The sequence below is a fragment of the Pituophis catenifer genome, unplaced genomic scaffold, assembly GCF_029215685.1.
Source record: "Pituophis catenifer annectens isolate HBS135680 unplaced genomic scaffold, rPitCat1.0.hap2 SCAF_3, whole genome shotgun sequence".
Taxonomy (NCBI): domain Eukaryota; kingdom Metazoa; phylum Chordata; class Lepidosauria; order Squamata; family Colubridae; genus Pituophis; species Pituophis catenifer.
The window spans coordinates 190,459,753-190,485,952 of NW_027256883.1; the positions used below are offsets into that span (position 1 = coordinate 190,459,753).

A 26,200-nucleotide genomic window follows, 5' to 3' on the forward strand; every position below is an offset into this window, starting at 1 on the left:
ACTTTTGAAAGACCAATTTCAAATGCTTATGGCGGAACAAGTTGCAACAAGTTTACAATACGCGAAGCATAATACATTTTGCAATGCCAATAAACCGGGCAGATGGTTGGCTTACACACTGAGGAAAAAACAAAGTATACGGACTATTGATAGTATTAACATTGGAGGGAAAGAAATTTTTCAACAAAAATTAATTAAAGAAGCTTTTGTGGATTATTATACTAAATTATATGCCAAAGAAGAGGTGCAGAATGGACTTATAGAAAAATATTTAAAGGATAAGAGAGTTACAAAAATTACTGATCAACAAAAGGAAAGAATGAATTATCCTATAACAGAGGAGGAGATAATAGCAGCAATTAAGCAGCTAAAAACAGCCAAAGCTCCTGGCACGGATGGTTTGACTGCAGTGTATTACAAAACTTTACAAGCTGAAATGGTGGAACAACTTAGAGACTTATTTTGCAATATTCAACAAGGGGGTAAAATACCCCCATCTTGGACAACTGCTTATATATCTCTGATACCAAAGGAACAAGTTGGTCCTAAAAAACCAGAGAACTACAGACCAATATCTCTTTTGAACACAGACTATAAAATTTATGCGAAGGTATTAGCCAACAGGTTGATGCCAGTAATCCAAAAAGTAATTCATGAGGACCAAGCGGGATTTATTGAGGGCAGATATATGAAGGATAATGTAAGGCAAGTAATAGACTTATTGGAATATCTTGATAAGAATAAACAGATTTCTGCAGTGCTGGTTTTTTTGGATGCGGAGAAAGCCTTTGATAGAGTGGATTGGAACTTTCTACTAAAGACTTTAAAAAAGATGGGCTTTGGGGACCAATTTATACAGTCGATCTCAGCAATTTATCAAGAGCAAAAAGCACAGATTATTATTAATGGAAGTTTGACGACAGAGTTTAAAATTGAAAAAGGAACAAGACAGGGATGTCCGTTGTCCCCACTTTTATTTATATTAACATTGGAAGTCTTGCTAAATACAATACGGGACTCAAAAATTTTGAAAGGTATAGTGATAAGGCAAGAGGATTATAGAATAAAGGCATTTGCAGATGATCTGGTTGTTACCCTATCACAACCAATGGAATCAATAATCCTGATGAACGACATTATACAAGATTATGGTAGAGTTTCAGGTTTTAAACTGAACTCAAAAAAGACTAAAATGATAGTTAAGAATATGACACAAGATCGTAAACACGAGCTTGAAAGGAGGGCAGGTTTTGAAATTGTACCTAAGGTAAAATATCTTGGAATTCAGGTTGCAGAATCAAATATGAAATTGTTTCAAAATAATTATGAGGTGTTGTGGCGAGAGGTTCAGAAAGACATGGAGACTTGGAAAAAGCTGCAACTGTCTTTACTTGGAAGAATAGCAGCAGTTAAGATGAATATTTTGCCAAGATTTCTGTTTTTGTTCCAAATGATTCCGGTGCTTAAAAGTGACAAACAACTGAAAGTCTGGCAGTCTGGTGTGAATAAGTTTGTCTGGAACGAGAAAAAGCCGAGAGTGAAATTGAAAATTATGCAAGATGTTCCAGAAAGAGGAGGCCTTAAACTCCCAAACCTACAGTTATATTATGATGCAGCAGCTTTAACTTTAACAAGTGACTGGTTTGGAAATAAAAAGGCTGGAATATTGAATGCAGAAAGTTTTGATCTTGAATTTGGATGGCATGCTTATTTATTCTATGAAAATAAAGTGGATAAAGTATTTAAAAGTCATATACTTAGAGACTCCTTGATGAAAGTTTGGAAGAAGCACCGACTCAAATGGGATTATAAAATACCGCTATGGCTGGATCTTGGTCATACCTTGTGGAATACAAATATAATGTCACTCGGGGGGTTTTTATATAAAGAGGTTCTTTTTACAGATGCGGGCAGATGGCAGCTGAAGACATTGCAGACACTGTTGGACGAAGGGATTAATTTAACCTGGTTACAATATAATCAATTACAAATGAGATGGAAAGAGGACCAAAAAACTGGTATTATGTTGCATGAGGAAGAATTGGTTAGACATATAAGAGAGAAAGGTCCAATGCATATTAAAAGGCTTTATAATGTTTTGTTAGAAAGAGATTCAGAAACGGAATTAGTTAAAGATTGTATGATTAAGTGGGCACAGAATTTTGAAGAACCAGTGATGCTGGAAACTTGGGAAAAAATTTGGGTTCAGAATGTTAAATTTACACAGTCGCAAAACCTGAGAGAAAATTTTTATAAAATGTTTTATAGATGGCATTTAGATCCTAAAAAGTTGTCATGTATGTACCCTAATGTTCAGCCAAAATGTTGGAGATGCGAATGTTTGGATGCTACGTATTATCATGTATGGTGGACCTGTAGGAAAGTTAAGGCTTTTTGGATAAAAATTTGGTGGGTCATGCAGAATGTTTTGAAGAAAAAAATTCAATTTTCTCCACAATTGTTTTTATTGGGTATAGTTAAGGGTTTTACACGGGGTGAAATAAAACTAATATTGTATATGATAACAGCAGCAAGATTGTTGATAGGTAAATACTGGAAGAATGAAGCTTTGCCTACTATCGAGGAATGGACTTTGAAGATGGCCAGTTTTGCAGAGATGGCGAAGATTTCAGCGTATTTAAAAGATTGTTCACAAGAGACTTATGAATGGGAATGGAAAAGGTGGATAGAATATGTTCAGAACAAATACCAAACTAGAAAGTATCAAATAGCTTTTATTTGAAAATAATGTATTAGAAATATTTTAATGTAAAGAGACAAAGAGGAAAAATTATATAGGGGGAGGGATGGGTTCAGGTTTATTTATTAGTGTTATTAGTTATGAGTATGTAATAGGGAAGTCTGGGGGGGAGGGTTGGGGAGGGTTAGGGAGGATGGGAAGTTTGGGGAGGGTGGGAGGGTGGTGGGGGGGTGAAAAAAGGGGTGAAAATGTAATTGTAAAACTTTTGCAATAAAAAAAAAAAAAAAAAAAAAAAAAACCTTACCAGAGGAGGCAGTGCTAGCCCAGTAGTTGTACAGATAAGCCGTACTCTGGAACCATACCGAATGTAGACTTCCCGCAGTGGAAACCCGCCTTGGGATTGAGAACAGAACTCATCTGCATAACAAAAGGAAAGGAGAGAAAAACAAAGGGAGAGAAAGACTAAAAGATGATGACAAGGAGCAGGAACTGGACTTAACCACAGCACTGTATTGAATGACAAGGTGGGTTTTAAAAATGCTGCTTGAAATATAATGTGATTTTGGTCCCATCTATTACACTAATCTATGTAAGTTCTTATTAAAAAAAAGATATCAACTGGCTATCAAGCTGCTAACAAGCATTGTTTAGTGAAAGCAATACCCTCCAGATGTACTGGAATATAAATCCTAGAACTCCCAGCCAGCATACTCCAACCTGATAATTGCCTTCTCTGGAAAGGTTATTTAAACAATATGATAATCGCATTTCCAGAAATGGAAGAGCAACTTCACAATCAAGGACATCTGCAAGGGAGATCAAAAAAGGCAAGATGGCTTCGATGACCATGTGGTGACATCTCTTGACTTTCATGACTTCACTTATATACTACCGGGTTTCCCTGAAAATAAGCCCTCCCCCAAAATATTTAAATGCATGCGCAGTTGGTCCCCGCCATTTCCTCTGATTAGGGTTAGGGAGACAGAGCTGGAAATCAGGTAAGACGACAAGAGGAGCCCCATCTTGCTCCACGCGCCCCAAAATAATAAGACATTCCTGAAAATAAGGCCAAGCACTTGACAGGGTCTTATTTTCAGGGAAACACGATATATGTCCCTATTCCTAGTATTGGTAACAATGTTATATCCATTCCTTTTAGAAAACTGACATCTATTTCAGATGTTAATGTGATACGCTAAATCACCTGTCTCCAAAGCTTATTGGAGGTTTAAGCCCAATCTCGTAGAATCATAATGTATACTTTCACGTCAGTATCAAAGTTTATTCAGCCTTTCTCCATTTTGATAGTCATTAAACCACTCAAGGTCAAAATGTCAATAAGCAATTGGGTAAACAGATTTGCAGTTAGGCTCCAGCATGAAGGATTAAACCTCTGCTTGCCCTAAACCAGCCTCACCTAGATGAAGTGTGAATGCTGCCCACTGCCGGGCACTTGCAGTGAAGGCATCATCCTCGACAAAAAGGTAGCGAGTGCTGACAGTTTGGGAGCGCAGGCGATTGAAGAGAGAGACCTTTGATCCAGATAAAATGCACACTAGGAAATTGCAAGTGGGAGAGAGAGGGGGGGAGGGAGGGGGGGGGAAACAAGTTTGGAGATTTTATGTGTATATTTAGATTTTTATTGCCGTACTTTTCCATATATACGTTGCTACTTTTTCTTAAAAAACTTTACTTGAAAATGGAGGGACGTCTTATACACAAGAGGCCGAGAGGAGAAGACTGCACATGCCGGATGAGCCTCTATTCTTATATGCAGCTCTATCGTTCCTCTCTTATTGTAGTTGTTTCCTGTATCACATTGCCACTCTAGGTTTCATCTCTATTGTTCCTGTGATGCATTTTCTGTTCTTGTTATATTACTTACTCTAACAAGATGGCTTCTGCACAGCGATGGCTGGTAGTGTGCTTACTACAAGAAGCTACATGAAACATGGGTGCATCTTATACATGGGGGCCAGAAGTGAGTTTCAGTTTTGTTTGGTACTGGTTTGCTCATGTGTGCGCGCATACACAGAAACATCTGGGCGGGTGGGCGGAGCCTCCCGCCGCTTCTACTGGTTCGCCCAATCCGAGGTGAACTGGTAGCAACCCACCACTGATGGGGGCATCTTATACATAGGGCCATCTTATAGATGGAAACATACGGTAGTTATCTTGATATTGCAGTCCTAGGCATGTAGATACAGATGGGCTTAAACTGAACAACCCAGGTAGGATTGTTCTACACTGATGTGAATTGATAAAGATGCTGTCATTGTGACCCTAGCTTTGCACTTCTAGCTGGTCCCTTGGCCTGCAGCTCTTCTGCTCTGTGTTATCTGCTTTAACATAAGAAGCTACCTAAGCACCATCTACCACCCCATCATTGTTCTAAGTGACAGCACCTCTCCAAAGGCTCAGAAGGAGAACTTTTCCATCTCTGGCTACCTGATTTTATTCTCTGAAATGTCAAAGCAAAGCAACCATGTCCTATGCACTAGCCTGTCTTAATATACTAGTACCTTCTTTAATGTATTCCAGTCTACCACCTCTCCTGCCAACAAGGCCATCCCAAAGGACTTACAGCAACTTCTCTTCATGGAAAGACTTACGGTCTGTGTTCTTCAGGGACTGCTTTTTCTGTGAGGGCTTGGAGATCACTTTGATCCGCTTGCTGTGGAATGTGCCAATCTCCTGCCCATTGCTGAAGAACAGCTTCAGGGCTAGCCGGAAGTGTTTCCTTTTGTCAGAGTCTGAGATGTAGAGTGCTTTGGCGCAGCTGAATATCTACATTAAAGGAGGAGGGGATATTGATTGGCATGAAGTGGAAGGAGGGCTTGAGATCTGAGGTTTAGGGATGATAACCTGACATAGATTAGCATAATGGGAAGAAGAAATAACCTTGAGGAACAGGAAGATCTGTTAGTCATCAGATTAAAGAAACCTGAGTCCAGAGAAGAATTGTAACCTGAGAAAATATCTCAGACAAGATTCTCCATAGTTCTCATGAAGCTAAAGAGAGGGAGGGAGAAGGACATTCAGACTTTCAAGAATATATTATCTGAGCCATAGTGGCACAATGGTTAGAATGCAGTACTGCAGGTTAGCTCTGCCCACTGCCAGGAGTTCGAACCTGACCTGCTCAAGGTTGACTCAGCCTTTCATTCTTCTGAGATTGGTAAAATGAGGACCAGGATTGTTGGAGGCAATGTGCTAATTCTGTAAACCATTTAGAGAGGGTTGTAGAGCACTATGAAGTGATGTATAAATCTAAGTGCTATTGCCATTGCTATATTAAAACTGTATTGGCCTGCTTGGCTCTGGTTTCCTGGTCTGGTCTATTTTGAATGGCTGACAGTAACACCAATTCACTGGGGGAGACAAATAACTGGAGGCATTGGAGTAAATAACACTTGGAAGTTCTCTGGTGGGACCCAGAAGAAGGGCCTTCCCTGTGGTGGCTCCCTCTGTCTAGAACACCATTCCCCCAGAGATTAGAATGGCCCCCACTCTAGTACTCTTCTGGAAGGCGCTGAAGAGCTGGTTCTGCCAGAGGGCCTGGGGAACCCAGAGCGGGCCTGAGCCCATTAAATGGTTCGTATGATCTGCTGTCACTGGGGCGGGGAGTGGGGTGGGTGATTTTATTATATTATATTAATTTATTTGATTCTTTTTATTAGTTTTATTGTTTTAAATGTGGTTTTATATTCTGTAAGCCACCTTGACTCGCCATGGGCGAATAGGCGGCTACATAAATTCAATGAATAAATAAATAAAATATGTGAGCATTATTGAGCAATAACTGTTCAAGTGGCAGAGCTATTAATATTTTATTTCATACGGGCCTTGGCTAAATATAGAGCTTTTCCTTCTTCTGCAAAGGTTCCTCCCCACAGAAGAAAGATGATATACACAAAAGTGTTGCCTTTGAGATTTACACTCTTTCCATTTACCCTGCTGGTAGAAAGGTTTTCCAGCATTCTGTAACGTTTCCAAAAAAATTAGCCGATTGGAGGTAGAAATGGAAGAGAAGAAATGAAAACCTTAAAATGATCCGAATGACCCTTAAATTATACCAGACTCCCAGAGACTCTGCACTCTCTAGAAGTGTGAATTCAAGTCCCAGAATTCTTAGGAATGACCGTGCTCACTGGAGAATTCTATAGATCTTGCATGTATCCAGATTGGAGAAATTTAAGATATACCATCATTAATCGTTTTAATAATCATTTCTATTTCAGGAAGACTTAGCAGGGATTCTTTAAATAACCTATCATCACAACAACCAACCAATCACAATGGCTTACTACTAGTAGTCCGGCTTTATTTTGTGCTACTTAAGATAGTGTACATAATGTTCCCACCTCCTGTTTTCCCCACAACAACAACACTGAGAGGTCAGCTGGGCTTAGAAAAAGTGTCTGACCCATGGTATTAAGCCAACTGTCATGCCTAAGAGACAACAATTTATTTATTTATTTATTTATTTATTTATTTATTTATTTATTTATTTATTTATTTATTTATTTATTTATTTATTTATTTATTTATTTTTCAGATTTCTATACCACCCTTCTCCTTTCGGACTCAGGGCGGTGAACAGCCAAATATAAAACATTCGTACACAGAAGTTAAAATAGATTTAAAATGATTAAATAAAATTTAATTTAACAATAACTTCTGGTCTCCCATTTTCTAATCCAGCAGCACTTTAGCCTTTCTAATTCCTGCAGCCAGTGTCCAGAGTAAGCAAAGTGATACATTTAACTGAATATACTATTCTATTTCAAAAGATTGAAATGGAAGTTTTGAAGCACAAAAGGGGCAGAACAAAACATTATAAAGCATTAGTAAAGAACAAAGTGGTGTGTTTAAATGGTTAATATAATCATGATCACAATGTTGTCAGTAAGAATAAGAAGCAGAATAAGACTTAAGCAAGAATCTTATCAGATTAAAAAAAAATTCAGCAGTAATTGAAGTCCAAATTACACAACCTCCTTGCCAAATATTGTGAATAAGTGTACAATTAAGAAATATAAAGGAACTAGTTTGAAAGATCTCACTCTATGTCATCCAGCTTTTAGAGGGTCCCTTCTTAACATGAGCTCAGTTTGTCATCCATGAGAACGAAATATGGGATCAAGTAGCTCCCACTGAAGTTTATAATAGTCCCCATTTCAAAGCCTTTGTGGTTCATATAAAGGGAGAGGTGGGTTAGGGATGTTATTACAGGTGAAATGCAAAATATGGGTCTCGTAGATGTTTTATTGACTTAGCAGTTAGGGAAATCCAAATGGAAAGGCGTATTCATACGTATTTGCTTTTCTGACTGCAAAGAGCAGGGGTCCCCAAACTTGGCAGTGTTGTGGTCCACCAGCAGCCTGGGGAGCTGGCAGCAGAGTCGGACAGTGAGGAGGCTGGGGAGGAACATGGGCCAGTCCTGGAGTCTGGGGAAGGCTTGGACGAGGGCTCTGCATCGGAGGCAGAGAAAGGGCCATCTGGGAGGTACTGTACATGCTGCCTCCGGAGCCTCCAGAGTCGGACCTCAGCGAGGCAGAGGAACAGGGGGAGCCTGTTCCCATTGCACGTGTGCACAGAGCTGCCAGAAGGCAAGAACAGTTAAAACAAAAAGGACAACTTGGGAGTAAGCCTTGGAGATGATTAATCCCTCCCATAAGACTTAAAAGAGGAGCAAAGGCATTTGGGCCTTTGCAGGAAGCAACATTGTTAATTCTGTATAGTTTAAAGTCTGAAGCTCTGTTTGATTCTGGACTCTGTGTGGCTTTGCCAATTAGGTCTTTGGTAGCGTGTCAAGGGAGATAAAGATGGGTGATTATCAGCCTTATCCCGAAGGACTCTTTACAACTATTTGGGACTCATCTGTGAATGAACAGAATTCACAGCTATTAAAATAAAACAGGTTTTGGGGACTACTCATGGGTTTTACTGACTCAGGAAGCCTAGGTCAGAACAGGCAGCTTTAAGACTTGTGGACTTCAACTCCCAGAATTCTCCAGCCAGCATAGCTGGAGAATTCTGGGAGTTGAAGTCCACAAGTCTTAAAGCTGCCAAGTTTGAAGACCTCTGGCAAAGAGCCTCCTAGGTTTACTGTTCCCAGTCATCTTGGCGCTTTCTCTGTTCTGATAGGCTTTGCTTTTACAATGAGTTAAACATTGGAAGCACAAAGGTTGCTACTGTAGCTCGGTTGGCCCTCTTCTGGCCTCTGCATTCTTCCAGGGCTGTGATAATGCTGCAGACATTTTTGTTCTATTAAAAAGATGCCAAGAGATCTCTCTCGCTCTTGATCTTGGGGGGCCCACTCTAGTGTTTTCTTTCCCTCTTTATCTTCCAATAAAGAAGGCACTTTTACTTGGCAGCAATCAGGATCAGGCTTTCCAGGGTAATCTCTGGCAGACCTCCCACTGCCATGAACATCAAAGGACACAGCAAAGAGAGATGAGCTTCTTTGAAGCCCCATAAAAGGTTACATTTTTTTATGGTTGTCACATGCAGGAAAATAGTACAGAAAAAGAGTAATTGGGCTAAGGGTTTTATGAAGGACTCTGAGGAACTAGCTGATGTTTGAATGGCTTTGATGTATATGTAGGTAGACCTCATTTAACTGAACTGCCTCATGCAGCAACCATTGAAGTTACAATGACGCTAAAAAAATAACTGAAATCAAGGTGCACATTTATGTGCTGAGGTGGCACAGCCCAGGTGGCGCAGTGGTTAGAGTGCAGCGCTGCAGGCTATTTCAGCTGACTGTTAGCTGCAATTTGGCAGATCGAATCTCACCAGGCTAAAGGTTGACTCAGCCTTCCATCCTTCCGAGGTGGGTAAAATGAGGACCCAGATTGTTGGGGGCAATATTCTGACTCTGTAAACCACTTAGAGAGGGCTGTAAAAGCACTATGAAGCGGTATATAAGTCTAAGTGCTATTGCTATTGATATGACCTTCGAAGCATCACTCAGTTTTATGTCTGTCATTACAGTCAGCACTCTTGTCCTGTGCCTGACCCATTTTTTCCTCCTCTCACCCCAAGAGACCAGAGATATTGCCTAAACAAGTGATCTCTTCCTGAGTTGCTTTGTTTTGCAGCCTGGCTTCAGCTGCTGCCTGAAATTGACAAGACCCTAATCCATTTTACACTAAAGGCTTTTGTTTGCCTCCTAAGCAGCTCGTTTGGCAAACAGCTAGGGCATTCCTTTCCATGTATACTCCCCCTTGTGTGCCTGCTTACTCTCCTGTAATCCTCTTCTCTCCAATGAATGTAAATACACGCATAAATTCCTTTCTTGCTAATTATCCCAGCACCAGGATGAGCATGCCAAAGGACAGGGGAGTGGGAAAAAGGCACAGCTGAAGTAAGCACAGTCTCAATGATTTTCCACTTACCAACTGCATCACTTAGCAGTTGTGGGTCCAATTGTGGTCAATAAAAAAGAACCATGTGTAACAATTAACATTTTAGCTCACTAAAGGTAAAGGTTCCCCTTGCACATATGTGCTAGTCGTTCCCAACTCTAGGGGGCGGTGCTCATCTCCGTTTCAAAGCCAAAGAGCCAGCACTGCCCAAGGAAATCTCCGTGGTCATGTGGCCGACATGATTAAACGCCAAAGGCGCACTGAACACTGTTACCCCCCCCCCCAAAGGTGGTCCCTATTTTTCTACTTGCATTTTTATGTGCTTTCGAACTGCTAGGTTGGCAGAAGCTGGGACAAGTAATGAGAGCTCACCCCGTTACGCGGCAGTAGGGCTCACTAAACACTAGGCCCTTAGCTCACTAAGGGATCTGAATTTAGCTACTTCTGGGTAGAATCAGAACTTCCCTGTTCTTCAAGTATTTTTAGCTCACTGACTAACATGAGAGTGCATTGTATGGTCACAAGGAAAGAGACCTTTCTTTGCAACAGTGCCCTGATTGTGCAGTACCCTCTGTTTGGAAATGTACCAGCCATACACTTCTTTTTGACACTAGTTATAAATCAGTTTCTCAGATATATTTAGGTAATTCATGTGAGCAATTTACTTTAATGTCTTTTGAGATTTCCTGAATGTTGAAAGTTAATATTTTATCAGATTAACTTTAATAATATATTAGGATTTTTAAAATTATATTTCTGTATATAACATAAAAGACTATTTAAATAAAAAAACCCAAGAGAATAAATAAGAAAAGCTCAAACTAGGCATGATGATAAAGATGTCTTGCATTTATTGCATTAATAAAATCCTTTAAAGCAAGTGTGGAAAAGGACAATTTATTTTGCCTCCTGTCTTGCTGTCCTGAACAAAATCCTTGTCCTGAACTGCTCTTTGTATTAACAAAAGTATTTATTGTTGGCACTTAAAGGGAGAATTTTTTTTTTCACAATCCAAAAGAATTTTCATCAGAACCATAATAAGGAGGAAAAGGTTAGCTTCCGTTCTGCACTTGCTGAAATGCCAAAAATAATCAGCTTTCCCAAAGGCAGTGTTTCTTTTAAAAAGTGTGCATTACATTCTGAGATGCATTTAACACATCTGATCTTCAGAGGATTTTGGCAGCTGCTGCTAACTGCCAGGTTGGTCTGTAAAATGCTCCCCCCCCCTTACCTGCAGTTTAATCATTGCTACTATTTCTATGTATGGCTGTGAAAGTTGGGCCATAAGGAAGGATGAGCGTCAAAGAATTGAGGCCCTTGAACTATGGTTCTGAAGAAGACTCCTGCGAGTCCCTTGGATTGCAAGGCGATCAAACCTTAAGAGGCTTGATAGTACAGTGGTTTAGTGCACCCTGTTATTAACACAGCTGCCTGCAATTTCTGCTGGTTCGAATCTCTCCAAGGCTCAAGGTTGACTCAGCCTTCCATCCTTTCTAAGGTAGGTGAAATGAGGACCCAGTTTGTGGGGGCAATAAGCTGACTTTGTATAAAATATACAAAAGAATGAAGGCTATTGCTTAACGCATTGTAAGCCACCCTGAGTCTCCGGAGAAGGGTGGCATATAAATCAAATTAAAAAAAAACAAAAAAAAAACAACAGTCAGTCCTAGAGGAGATCAACCCTGACTGTTATTTAGAAGGCCAGATCCTGAAGATGAAATTCAAATACTTTGGCCACCTAATGAGAAGGAAGGACTCACTTGAGAAGTGCCTAATGCTGGGAAAGATTGAGGGCAAAAGAAGAACGGGATGACAGAGAATGAGGTGGCTAGATGGAGTCACTGAAGCAGTTGGAGTGAGCTTAAATGGACTCCAGAGGATGGTAGAGGACAGGAAGGCCTGAAGGAACATTGTCCATAGGGTCGCGATGGGTCAGACACGACTTCGCAACTAACAACAACTATTTCTATATATATATATTTGAGCCAGCTTACCTTGGAATCCAATTGTTCTTCAAAGTTTAGCTTCTGCATTTCTACATGGCTACTGCCCATGCTATCAAGTCCTATATACCCACATATCTGGGAACTGGACCCTGTTACATCTTTGTCTAGACAAAAAAAAAAAGGAGACAGAAATGTCACATCACCATTCTACGCATCTAGAAATAAGAAGGAATGAAAGCTGAAAGAACTCTGCATTTCTTTTTTCTATATATGCTGTAATATCTGCCAGCTATTTATGTTACAATATTGCATTTCTACTCTTTCTTTCTTCCCATATGGAACAAAACCTGCACCCAATATAAAACAGCCCTATTTAGCTTTAGTAGGTTGAATGTCTGTCTCAGATTCTCAGTCATCCAGGCCATAGTTGTCTCAAAGGTGCTTTTTCCCCATTCTTCTTCAAAAGGCAACTGGATTGTTTTTTCCTTGAGGAAGAAGAAAACATTTCACTTTGCATCCAAAAAGCTTCATCAGTTCTGATGGGTGTGTGTGGAATGGAAAGATAGGTTACTGACAGTTGAGACTGGGTAGTGGAGAGATGGAGGGGTAGGTTCTGATAGGATGGTGGGTGGGGAATGGAAGGATTGTATTCAGTGGTGAAATCCAAAATTTTTTTACTACCGGTTCTGTGGGTGTAGCTTGGTGGGCGTGATGTGACTTGGTGGGCATGGCTTGGTGGGCATGGCAGGGGAAGGATACTGCAAAATCCCCATTCCCTCCCTACTCCTGGAGGAAGGCTATTGCAAAATCTCCATTCCCACCAGACTCTGGGACCAGCCAGAGGTGGTATTTGCCCGTTTATTTATTTATTTATTGGTTCGATTTAGAATTCTGAACTACTCAAAATTTCTGCTACCGGTTCTCCAGAACCTGCAGGATTTCACCCCGATTGTATTTCTTTGCGGTCATCTGGTTGTTAGCACTCTCCCTGAGAGCTCTTGAAGCAACTTGAGGGCTTTTGTTTGCCCTCAGGGTCACCTGAATCAGGGTGCAATTGGTTATGGAAACTTCTTACTGCAAGGGCTGCATTGTAACTTGGAGATAGTTGGTGTCTTATTCCTCCCCCTCTGTTGAGGAAGAGGTGTTCAATTCTAACATAGATGGATTCTTTTACTCCTCTTTCAAACCAATGGTCCTCTCTATCCAAAATGTGGACTGTAGTAGGATGCTTCTAAGGATAAACAATTGTCTTTGATTTGCTACATATCTGTTTCTTAATTTTATTCATCTAAGTCATATCTTAGTTGCATACCATATGTAGATTTCCAAGAGAGCATACGCTATAGAATGCACAATACAGCTATATGCACAATTTCTTTCAAACACATTTTTATCTGATTTCTGAATCAGACTTTAAAAGATATTTTCTTTAAAAAACTGTACAAAAAATTATATACCTAAGCACAAAAATGGTGTAATATTCCAATATACACATTATTTTTTTTGCAAAATATCTTTGTGCATATTATGTATGCAACTATCTTTAATATATTAAGGGTTTTTTCTTCTGTATTTTATATATTCTTTTTTTAAATAGATACTTTATTTGTGCAAAAGATAAAATATAAAAAAGAAAAAAAGGATTAAGAAGGAAAAATAGTGAAAGGGACGATGCAAAGGAATAAGGAAAGAAGAAAAGAAATGTAAAAAGAATAATTTCCAACTTTCTTTGAAACAAATATAAAATATGTTAACCTTTTGATATAAAATTCAATATTATACAACATTTCAATAATGAAAAACAATTCTAACTGTCAAATCCCAAAATTAATATAATATCTATTTTGCTTTCTAGCAAAAAGTCCAAAAGTGGTTTCCACCTAGAAACATAGCAAGACAATATCTTTCTCTATTTTGTATTTTTATGCATTATATTTTTATTTCTTGTTTTTTGCTTTATTAGAGAAACGCGTTACAAAATTCAAAATATTGCTTAATGCATTGTAAGCCGCCCTGAGTCTCTGGAGAAGGGCGGCATATAAATCAAATTAAAAAAAAAAATACTATGGAAAACTGTATTCTGTGAATTCATTTTGAAACTTCATATTAAGTCAGTTTCTATTTAAATGTGAATCAAAAGAAGCACTATTCCATCAGTAGCTGTTTATCATGTAATTTTAGCCCATCCCTGGGAATTAATCATGCATGTTAACAGCATGAGCTTTGCATGTTTATGCAAGTCCAAACTGATATATCTTCCCCCATCAAGTAGATTTGCTAAATCCTTTTCCTTATAAAGGAATTAAGTGCAAAGGGAAAGTGTCATGCATGCGTTTTCTTGAACTGCAATTAGCTTCTGTTGATGAAAGAAGACAAGAAATAGCGTTGCTGGTAAAGTTTGGTAAAGTTTTTGAAATTCTCCACCTAGAACAGGCTCCTGTTTTCCACATGAGCTAAACTGGATGTCTACCAACAGGGCATAAAACCCCATTCCGCTGGCTCTGAATGGGACATTCTGTATATGAGCATGTAGTTCTTATTCGCTCACTCCCTTCCACATGCTTGTTGAGATGCTCAGGAAATTCTAAAAGTAATTTATTTGTTTTTCTAGTTAAGCTATTACATCATCTCTGCCCAATTCAAATGAGGGCGTGGAATCTCCTATTCCTCAGCCTGGCCTGGCAATGCAATCAGATCAGTTTTCTAAAGCTGAGTTTGGCATATGCTTGGGAAATAACCTCCTTCTGCCCTCTTGTTGTGCCAGTAGATCATGAGTCTAAATTCTCTGTGGTCTGGATACAATTCCTGTAACGGCAGGTCAAGCTATAACCCAATTGCTTTCAAGCTTTGTGGCATTTTTTTTTTCTTTCAGGCTACCAGTTAAGCTGAAAAAGGAATGCTTCATACCCAGTGCAATTAACAGATGACAAGCAAACGAGGAAACTGAAGCCGAAGTAACCTTTTTCCTAAAGGAAAACACATCTCCTCTTGTTTTCCCTTGGAGCTCTTTGGCTAAGGTTGTTCGGAAAAGGCGGAAGAGCCTTAAATTAAGCAAAAGTATGGCTGTGACTTCTTGGTTGTACATGAAAAACAAAGTTGCATGGTATGAGAGTATATTGATGAATGAACGGGGAACCCAGTGCCAGTAACAATTATGGTAAAGGTAAAAGTTTCCCTCACACATATGTGCTAGTCATTCCTGACTCTAGGGGGCGGTGCCCATCTCCGTTTCAAAGCCAAAGAGCCAGTGCTGTCCAAAGACATCTCTGTGGTCATGTGGCCGGCATGACTAAATGCCAAAGGCATACGGAACGCTGTTACCTTCCCACCAAAGGTGGTCCCTATTTTTCTACTTCCATTTTTTTACATGCTTTCGAACTACTAGGTTGGCAGAAGCTGGGACAAGTAACGAGAGCTCACCTCGTTACGCAGCACCAGGAATTCAAACCGCTGAACTTCCGACCTTTCAATCGACAAGCTCAGCATCTTAGCCACTGAGCCACCACGTCCCTTCAACAATGATGGTGATAAATGTTAAATACTTCAAATCCGTGATCTACTGCAGCTCTAAGAACTTTTCAATTTTTGCATTGTTTGCTATTTTGTATTGGGCTTTTGATCCAGCTGGTAAGAGTTGCATTTGAAGGCAGAGATATGCCAAATCAAGTAGTAGGTATATGCTCAGTCTTTTGTGGTGATGACTAATGGGAAGTGAGCATCAGCTGGCTGCTGAAGGTTGAAGATCTACCACTGCCCCACTTTGCGACAACTCGATTCCTATCTACCTTTTGTTACAAAAACAAGAAATAAAAGTATCATGTATGAAAATACAACATACAGGGGGAAAGCCCCTTAAATATATTAATCTGTGTTCTTGTTTCCTTCTTACTTTGTTATCTCTTTTGAATGGTGTGTAAATATGGTTTATCTCTATGTGCCTATTAATGGCTGATTTGTCTGAATGCCAAGAACCAAATGTGATTGAATATAAGCGAAAAAAGATGATCACAGTTTCCTAGTTGAAACAATGGCTGAATTTGTACACGTTATGAGTTATCATTGTGTCTTGTTATTGCTAATTGATGCTCATGGATGTACTCTGCTAGTCTTAGATAGACAGAAGACTACAATACATATATTTTCTTCTATTGGAACTGTAATAGATATTCAATTCTATTAGGATATTACAGATAGATTTGGCATTCAGGATTATCAGTCTCATCTAGGTTCACCCAATAATTTTTATGATGGGTACCTGGATTTTGCAGTCCAGTTACAGTAGGTCAAATATTTTTTTTTATCCTAACATAGAAGGTTTCCACAAACAGTTTCCAAACTTCTATAATTCTCATTCTTGGGAAACAAAGAGTGAACTAAAATGGATTATACCTTTAATTTCTTCCTTCTTTTGTTTCCAGCCTGGTCCACTGAGATACACACATGGGGGTGGGCAGAAGAATCTGATAAGAAAAGAAAATTCTGTGTAGTAAACAGTTAAACTAGGAAAGTTTCTTTAAATTTTTATTTTTCTGGAGAAATAGATTTCAAAATATTTATTATTTTATAAATGACATGAGGAAGGTTTTCAGGAGAGCAGTGCACAGGAAATCAAACCATAGTTTAGCATGATGTATAAATTCAAAGTTATGATGTGGCAAAGAAAGAGGTTAACATTTATCTTCCTGATAATTTTACATGGGGCTCTTAAAGTGCCCCTTGATTTCACTAAAATATCCTCTGGGCCTGAAAAATTATTTAGTAAGAATTGGAAAGTTCAATCTGTTGAAAGAAGTCACCTTTTAAGCTTCAATTGATGTTTTTAATAGTTTTGGAAAACAGATTTCCTCATACTATTAGTGTTTTTCACTTTAGGGATTAAAACAGATAAAGAATCTCTCTCATAATTATATATATATAACATAATTATATATATATCCTTGAGACTGGATTCATATGGATTATGCTTAATTTTTGTATTCTTAACTTTTGTGACTACCTCAAATAGTTCATTTTTCAAGGAATAAAGTATTGTAACTGTACGACTGTGTCTATGACACGGGTACCTATGTTTAGCAGTAACAAACATGTTTTACTCAAACTAATTTTGGGGATTTGCACAACATAGAAAGTAGTGAACTAAAAATAGAGCTGGGTTAACTCAAAACACCAAGTTAATATGTAGCTGGCTAGTTTAATGTGTATGTTTAATAGTAATAATCTTCCTCAGAAATGTTGTGAATTAGAGTACAAAATGTCTAGATTTCTTTTCCATTTTTGATTCTAAGTTTGCCAATGACTGGTCCTAAGTCATCTATTAAACTATATAACTCAATGTAGATTTGTTCAAAGTCATGTCTAACCCTAAGCCCATGTCAGACAAGCTTTCAGATTAACCCTGCATATATCCTGGAGATCTGCAGAAACATAGAAACAACACAAAATGAATAAATGCAAATGTTTTTAAAGCGTTTGGATTGGATAGATTGCAATTACAACTGTAAATAAAAACAGTGACACTAAAAAAATAATTCAAACCCATAAATCTTGCTCCTTCTTTGATCATAAACTGTGTTCAGAAATTCTTTTGCTTCTTTAAGCACAATTACTTTCTATTGTGTAAAACATGAATTTGCTTTCCTTTTTTTATGTTTCCAGTTTCAGACATCTGTACAAACCAGACACAATTATGAACTCATCAGCCCTGCTCTGTGGTGATACTTATACAGGGGTAAAACTTTCATTTTATATCTAAGTAGAAATAAATTTTATTCCTATGCATTTTTTATGGCCTGTAATATGGAATCCTCAACAGATTAAGAACAGAGATTACATTCCCAGGCAAAACCTTAAACCAGCTCACACCACAGATTCAAAGATTTGAAAACATGTTTTCTTGAGTGATATTTGAGTCTTCAAACTCAAATGAATAGCTGAGATTCATACCACATTGGTACTGCATAAACATCAGTAACGATAAAGATGATAATGAAAAAAAAAACCCATAATGAGTAGTTGCATATCCCCATCCAACTGGTTACTTGAGGTTACTAATTGCAGAGTATTATAGAGCCCTTACTATTTCACACTATTCCATACTATTTCAAGCTTTACTTAACAAGGTAACAGAGGTAAATCTTAATTTCTTTTCATGGGAAAAAGCTGAAACAAATCAATTTTCTGTGCTATTGCCACAATAGAGTGTGCCACATAACTTTCAAATCATGCCAATTTGTTGAAATAGATGAGAGCATGTAATTGTTTAAGGATTTGGCTTGCTTGCAAAAGGAGAAATGTGAAAGATTAATTCAAACCCTACTGCCTGTGGGCTGCCACAATCTATACTCCTTTCTGGAACATCCTGGAGCTTTTGCAGAGAAAAAGAGGTGAACAGGTTGAAAGAAGTTGATTGTCAAGCTTTCTCTGGCATGGAAGCTATCATCTTCCATGTTTCCCTTCACACATGGTGACCCAGGAAACAGGACAACCTGACCAGATCAATAATGATAAACTTTTTAAAGTGGGTGAAGAAAAAAGTCACTATCAATGTATTCAGGCCATGGTCACCTCTGACCCAAACTGTCCCCAAAACAAGGGAAATCACAGTTATTAGATGTAGATAATTGACAAACCTCCCACTAGGAAATTAAAGTGATCCAGAGCCTTTGGATAATTCATTCACATCATGAAAGAAGTATTTGCAAGAATGGGAACAGGCATCTGGCCAGATTCCGACCAGCTATCAGCAGCTCCGTAATGAATTATTTAGGAATGAGTAGCAGTTGCAAAAAGTTTTGTTTCCATTAGGAAATTAGGAAGCAATCCAGAAGAATCTATGATAATGCAGGATCTTTGAGAAAGATTTCCATTTTCTAGTGATGGGACCTCTGCCAATTAGATGAGGAGGACATGCATATGAGTGTACAACTTCAAGCTGAGATACTGCTTTCCATCTGGCTGTCAATGCACGGCCCTAATTGGAAATAAAAACCATCCCTGTCTTGCCATGGCACAATTGCCTCTGTTTGGAAGCTATTTCCTTTCCTCAGTTTAATGGGAAGCATGGCTCCCTTGCTGTTGCTTTTAGAAGATCAGAAAGTACCACTTTAAAAAAGGAAGTGCCAAATTCTCATACATGAACAGAAGAGTGATAACTGTCAATGAGATTGAAACTATTTGTTCTTTTCAGGGCCAAAGTATGGGAGATTCTGGATTGGATCAGCATTATATAACCAATAAATGTCAAACAGGAAAATACAATATTACTATTATTGCATCTCAGCTAGTGGCGGAATTCTTTTTTCCCCTTGTTCCCTTGTAAGTTTCCTAGATAGGAGAGTGACCAGGAAATTAATTGGTGGGTGAGAAAGGGCATGCTAAACTATAAATCAGAATAGGCAAACTATTTTTATTAAATGTTTTGGAAAACTAATATAAACAGAGAGAGAGATAAAAGAAAAAAAAGAGTAAAATACAAATAACTAAAAAAAGAGGTCTAAATTGTAGTGGAGATTATAGGTTTCTGATATATCATTAATTGTTTATGAAATATAGAACATATGCTTTACAACATTAAGCATTGCTATTAAGTTTTAAACTGAGAATGCATATTATGGACCTTGGTCAACACAGTGCAGTAAAAATAACTGACTGAAATGATTAGCTAAACTGGATCAATATTGAGAATCTATTCTAATTGGATCTAATCCTACGATAATAGAATAGAATAGAATAACAGAGTTGGAAAAGACCTTGGAGATCTTCTAGTCCAAACGCCTGCTTAGTCAGGAAGCCCTATCTATACCATTTCAGACAAATGGTTATTCAATCTCTTCTTAAAAACTTCCATGCTGGAGCATTTACAACTTCTGGAGCCAAGTCGTTCCACTGATTAATTGTTCTAACTGTCAGGAAATTTCTCTTTGTGGCAGAAGCCCCTGAGATATTGGAACACTGCTATCATGTCTCCTCTACTTCTTTTCATCAGACTAGAAATACCCAATTTCAGCAACCGTTCTTTATATGTTTTAACCTCCAGTCCCCTAATCATCTTTGCTGCTCTTCTCTGCATTCTATTAAAATATTGACTCTCTGTATATAGAAAAATCCAAATTATGAATGAGATACACCTATATGTACTAAAATATAGTTCAGGAATGTTCCAGTTAGAATTGTCCCCGCTCCCAAATTGTAAAGCAATGACTCTCAGCTTCTATCACTATTTATGAAGCCTTTGGAAATTGAATTTTAGCACCTTCCAGAAGACTTCTATCTTGGTAAACCAGGCATTTATAGAAATCAATGGACTATCAAGAGATCCACAGTGTACTTCTCATAGTGTGCACTCATGTGCAAAGAAGTAGACTTATATTATCTAAACTATTACAGAAATTTCCAGTGAAATCTACTTTTAACAGGAAGTTCAAATTGTTTCCTACCTTTTTTCATTCCCATATGATTTCTGAGCAACTTTTGCATGTAGTATCAGCACTGTCTGATCAGAAGGGAGCTGAAGATATCTATGCACAGCATCTTGGAGAGGATTGATTTGCTCTGGATTGAACCTTTATGGAAGATAGTCAACAGTACATCTTTCATATTTAGGAAGAATAAAGAAAAGTACCAAGAAAGTGAAAAACAAATAGAAAAAAGTAAATGTAGTTATAATCTTTCTCTAATCAAACAAGTTAGTTTTGCCATCTCTGTTAGTTGTGTTATCTTTACAAACTACAGTAATCCCCTGATGTGGGTATTTTAGAGTCTTTCCATCTTGGGCCATATAATATAGGTAGTCCTCAACTTAGACCAAGGGGCAGTGCAGTGGCTCAGTAGTTACAGTAGGTTGATATGCTTGTTGGCTGGAAAGACTGCAGCCCAGGTTCAAGACCTGAGTGCCATGTGATGTGGTGAGCTCCTGTCCTTGCCCCAGCTCCTGCCAATCTAGCAGTTTGAAAGCATGCAAATGCAAGGAGATAAATAAGCACGACTTAGGTGGGAAGGTAACATAGCTCCATGATGTCATGCTGGCCACATGATTATGGGAATGTCTTCAGATAGTGTTGGCTCAATGGCCTTGAAACAAAGTTGAACAACCCCCCTCCCCCATAGTTGGCAACAACTAGTGGAGTAAAGTTCACAGGGACTCCCAATTTACAGCCATTTATTGAGCAATGGAAATTCTGATCCCAGTTGTGGTTATAAATCGAGGACTACCTGAATTCTTGCAGCACTAATCATATCTAAACATAATTTTTCATGGTTTTTTTCAATTGGCTGTCCGCTAATCCCAGCGAGAAAAGTTCTGGTTTCAGTTGAATGTTAATCTTTAAACTTCTTTGTATCATTATGTGTATTTGAATCCTAAAATGTCTGGCTTTTGTATAAGTTCACAGACATGATAAAATGTCTCTTTATGTTGTCTGTATTTGCAACATAAATTTAAAGTATGGTACCTTTATAAATTCTAGACAATTTTTCTAGAGTCAATAGGGAGGAAGTGTTACATACTTAAAAGTATGCACACTTATTCAGAAACCCAAGTGAATCAATTTGGTGATAAAGCAGAAAGCATCTGCATTAATGTAAGTAGATGAACAAATAAAAGTAATTTCATTATTAGTATCTATTATCACCTGCTCAACCAAGAAAAAAGGTGCAGTATGCTTTCCAAGATCAAATTGCAGATCTTTCAGAGAGGCACAAAATAGTAATTGAGAACTTCAACCACCTAACATCTGTTGGGAAGCAAATAATAACCTTATTGGTTATGCTTCTAATGCATTTGAATAAACCCTTCTCATTCTTCTCCTCTCTTTAGACTGTACTATCACTATTAATGTTTCTAATAATAAAGGAGAAAAGCAATTTCTCTCCAGACATTAGTTAGTATGCATAAAAATCTAGGAAGATGTAAATAAAATTTCAATTATAACAACTCAAAATTTGATGAACATGTTTTATCATTGATATTTCCAGTTGACCAGTCTTCAATACCACTTGCTTTTGCATAAGCATGAATACAGAAAATCAAAGCAAATTAAAGGGTGAACAATTCTTGTGCGCTAAGAACATTTTATGCAATTAAACATATCAGGACAGAAAGCAATGGAATGTGATTAGAGTTGCTGCACAGACAACTCAAGTACATTCAAGATGAGGTACAAGGATAATGTGTTCCAAGATTCCTTTTAGGAATCGTGTGTATTTTGCAAATTTGAATCTTAGCCTCTTCATGTTCCTATGCATATTTTTTCCTGTTTATTGTTAGTTCAATAACTGAAAATCAAAGACAACCAAAAGTATCACCCCAATGAAACAGGATTGCTAGGAACTTTAAAGATAGCACAACTAAACCGTAACAATGGTCATTATAAAAACCCATCATAATGAGAGTTGAATTATATAGACTAGGAGAAGGTAATGTTTGGGAGTTGGTTTTGACAATACAAAAAGTGTATTCTCATAAAAAGTATATTCTCATGCTATAGAACAGGGGTGTCAAACTCAAGGCCCAGGGGCTGGATCCTGCACTGCCACTCTAGAAACAGCAAAGGACCAGCCCGCGGTGCCTCTGCCACAGGGGTGGGTTCTACTTACCTTTACTACCAGTTCGCAACAGGGCTGTGTGTGCGTGCTTGCTTTGCTCGCACCCTCCCGCCGGTTTTACTACCGGTTCTATAGAACCAGTGCGAACCGAGGGCAACCCACCACTGCTCTGCCAGCAAAAACGGAGCTCAGGAGTCTTTTTTTTTGCTGGCAGAGTGCTTGGACCACCACAGGCGCCCCTGATACGAGTGATGTTGAGCTGGCCACACCCACCCTGGCCATGCTCACCCCGGCTCCTCGAGGTCAAACACAACCCTGATGCAGCCCTCAATGAAATCGAATTTGACACCACTGCTATAGAAGAAGCCACAGCATTGAGACAATATTTAGGGCATAGTCACATGTCATGCATTTATCAGATGGCAAATTGCTGCGGTCACTCCTCATAAACCTATTTCAGCCATTTTTCTACCAGCATTTGCCATCTCCACCAAACATGATGTTTCCTGAATTCTTTCATGCCTTTCATTTCTCCTGTCTCTATTGTTGATCCCAATTTTTCTCCAGGCTTCCAACAAGGGACTGCAGAGGAGAGCAGAGTTCCACAATTTTATTTGGGAAAGAAGGCATGGTCACACCACCACCACGATTTTAGTAATAGTATAGTAGGAGAAAATAGTATAATAGGAGAAAATAGGGAGTAATTATGCAATTATGAAATGATGTCCAGAATTGTAACTTCCAGATGCAGCATTATTTTCAGAATGTGGCTCGACCACTCTTACTCATTTCAGCATCCTGAAAAAGTCCTCCAGCAGACTTCCATGCCACAATCAAAACTACAGCTCGGGTTTCCCTGCTCCTAATCCAGGGAAGACCAGACCAAATTAGTTTTCTATTGTTACTAAATAAGGTAAGGTAAGGGATCAATTTATAACTAGCACAATAAAGATGGAGTTACTCCTAATCTTCTTCCTCTCTCCCCTGGACCAATGAATATTTTCTGATATGCTCCTGCTTCCTCCTATGTTTTCTGTGTCTGCTAAACATTCTATTACCCATCTTCCTGAAGATATTAAAGTTCATGTGAAAATAATCACTTGAATGAATCTCAGAATTGTAGACTTGGAAGAGATCACAGGAATGATCTGATCCTGTGGTCTGATCTTCTACAATGTGGTGGAAAACCAATTAAATCATCTATGAGAGGCAGTCAATCCTTCAGAATGATCCGGAGCTGAAGAAGCTTCTTGGATGAGAAGCAAAACATCTTCAAAGAAAAACCAGAAAGTCCAGTTGCCTCTTGAAAAAAAGCACCCTTGGGACTTCAGAATGAACGGAACCCCATCCTTTATAGGTAGACTGGTCCATTGTACACATCGTACGTCAGAAAGGTTTTCCTCAACAAATTTGAGGTAGCAAGAACTGTTTCTGGTCCAAGTTTCTATGGCCAGAGTAATTAGTTCTCAACCTTCTTCTTTGTAGCTTCCTTCTATATATCCGAAAATAACTAATGTCTCCATCAGCATCATGGAGGTATATAAGACTTAGGGTTCCATCGTCAATGGTTAAACAGAAATGCTAAACTTAGGGTGAGAATGATGGGAAGGATATGATTTGCAAGCATTAAGAGTTGGTGATTTTTTTTCTTATGTCAGATGGACAAAAAATTTCCCTAGCAGCCATGGAAATATGAGTCAGAGATCTAATTTCTCTAGCAATGATGCTACTGGGGATCTGGATTTTCACATTAACATTCTTTTAAACATTTTTATTGTGACAACAGGGTGTTAAAATCAGTGTACTGAATGCAATTCATATTGCATGATTTCCCATTTTTGATAGAGATTACTTATCTCCGATTGCCTTTTAATCAGACTATGGTGTGATACTCACGATTAGCCCAATTACAGAAGTCTTAGAAAACAGGGGTTTACAATTCCTCCAGTTGTCTCATTGTACGACCCACAATACCAAATCAATCATATTATCCGGATTTTAATAAATGTATTGCTTTTACACATTTTAAAGTAAAATACTGGTGTAAAGTTTTTCTTTAGAACTGTCTCTAAGGAAAATCTCTGAACGGTTGCACTACTACATGTCCGTGAAGATTCTCATTCATCCAGGTCATGCTTGTCCCCAAAGGTGCTTTTTTTCAAAAAGCAACTGGACTTTGTTTTCCCTTGAAGACCTTTCCCTTTTGACAGAACTGAAGAAACTCCTTGGATGAGAAGCGAAACGTCTTCAAAGAAAAACCAGAAAGTCCAATTGCCTTTTGAAAAAAAAGCACCCTTTGGGGTTGCACTACTGTAGCATTCCCGTGTTTGGCTTGCTGTAAGACTAGGGAGGCTTAATGTGCAGAAGAAGCCGAGGTGCAGAAGAAGCTTGATGTGCAGAAGAAGCGGACTTCTCTGCAGGAGTCCATTCAGGGGACGACATATCGGGTTTTTATTTGCACTAAAGTTGGACTTCGCTTATCTTCCAGATGTCAGCGATTGTCCAGGAAGGCACAGACATTGCTAGAGACACATTACTATTAGGACTTCCCGCCAGGGGTGAAATCCAGCAGGTTCTGACAGGTTCTGGAAAACCGGTAGCGGAAATTTTGAATAGTTCGGAGAACCAGCAAATACCACCTCTGGCTGGCCCCAGAGTGGGGAGGGAATGGGAATTTTGCAGTATCCTTACCCTGCCACGCCCATCAAGCCACCTCCACAGAACCGGTAGTAAAAAAAAATTGGATTTCACCACTGCTTCCTGCCCTTCAAAGGTCTCAAAGGTGCCCAGCTAAGCCCACCACCATCATCCCTCCAAGGAGTGAGGGGTTCGTGCCTGGCAGTGTGGGAGGGCAGAGGGGGTTCGTGCCTGGCAGTGAGGAGGGGGGATCCCGCGCGCGGCGCCACCCATCCTGCCCGCGGAGGTGGGTGGCTGGGTGGGGCCGAAGCAGGGCAGCCCCGCTCCCCGCAGAGACAGCCCCGCTCTTTAGCCCCGCAGAGGAAGGGGTCAGCCTTCTTCCCCCCCCCCTCCTCTCCCCTCCCCGCCTCTTCAGCTTCTCGGTTAAAGACAGCGCTCTCCTCTCTGGCTCCTTTCAGTCCGAGCAACAGTCTGAGCAGCTGCCTCCCCACCCACCGCTCCGCTCTTCCCGCCCGCTTTACCTGGACCAAGACTTTGGGGAAGTCGTCCTCCCAACCTCCGCTGTTCCCGCTGGTTCTCCCGCCGAGCCATCCTGCCGGCCCAGGTGAGTGAGGGGTTCCGGGGAGAGTCGGGCACCTGCAAGACGAAAGCACGAGGCTGAGCACGGTTCCTCCCGGGGCAAGTTTGCGTCGGCAGGCTGGCGATTGATCTCCATCATCTCCAAAGGTGAGTTCCCGAGGAACCGCCTGGCCATGTGCAAAGTGCAAAGCCCAAGGATTCTCTTGGCTGCTGCTTTGAGAAAGCCTGGAAAGCTAAGAGGGGGCACAAATCGCGTGGGGCTGCAAAGATCTATTCACACTTGAGTGAGAGAATAGGGCTTCCCCCCCCCCACACACAAACCATCCCCAAATCTGACATCTGAGGCTCACTTGCCAATAGGGACCGCCACAAGGCCTGTAGAGAATAAGGCATTTGAGGCATTTTAACTTCTCTTGAAAGCC

General features: G+C 39.4%; 1 protein-coding gene across 1 annotated transcript in view; it reads right to left on the minus strand.

Moving 5' to 3' along the window:
- Positions 1-25,914, minus strand: part of RBPJL (recombination signal binding protein for immunoglobulin kappa J region like) — a 36,285-nt gene extending 10,371 nt beyond the window's left edge. The window contains exons 1-7 of the mRNA XM_070941117.1: positions 25,721-25,914; positions 20,456-20,581; positions 16,410-16,480; positions 12,069-12,178; positions 5,314-5,488; positions 4,110-4,256; positions 3,006-3,118 (exon numbers count right to left, since the gene is read on the minus strand). Of these exons, the coding sequence (XP_070797218.1) occupies positions 3,006-3,118; positions 4,110-4,256; positions 5,314-5,488; positions 12,069-12,178; positions 16,410-16,480; positions 20,456-20,581; positions 25,721-25,914 (936 nt within the window). The remainder of the gene's footprint in view (positions 1-3,005; positions 3,119-4,109; positions 4,257-5,313; positions 5,489-12,068; positions 12,179-16,409; positions 16,481-20,455; positions 20,582-25,720) is intronic.
- Positions 25,915-26,200: the final 286 nt, after the last annotated feature.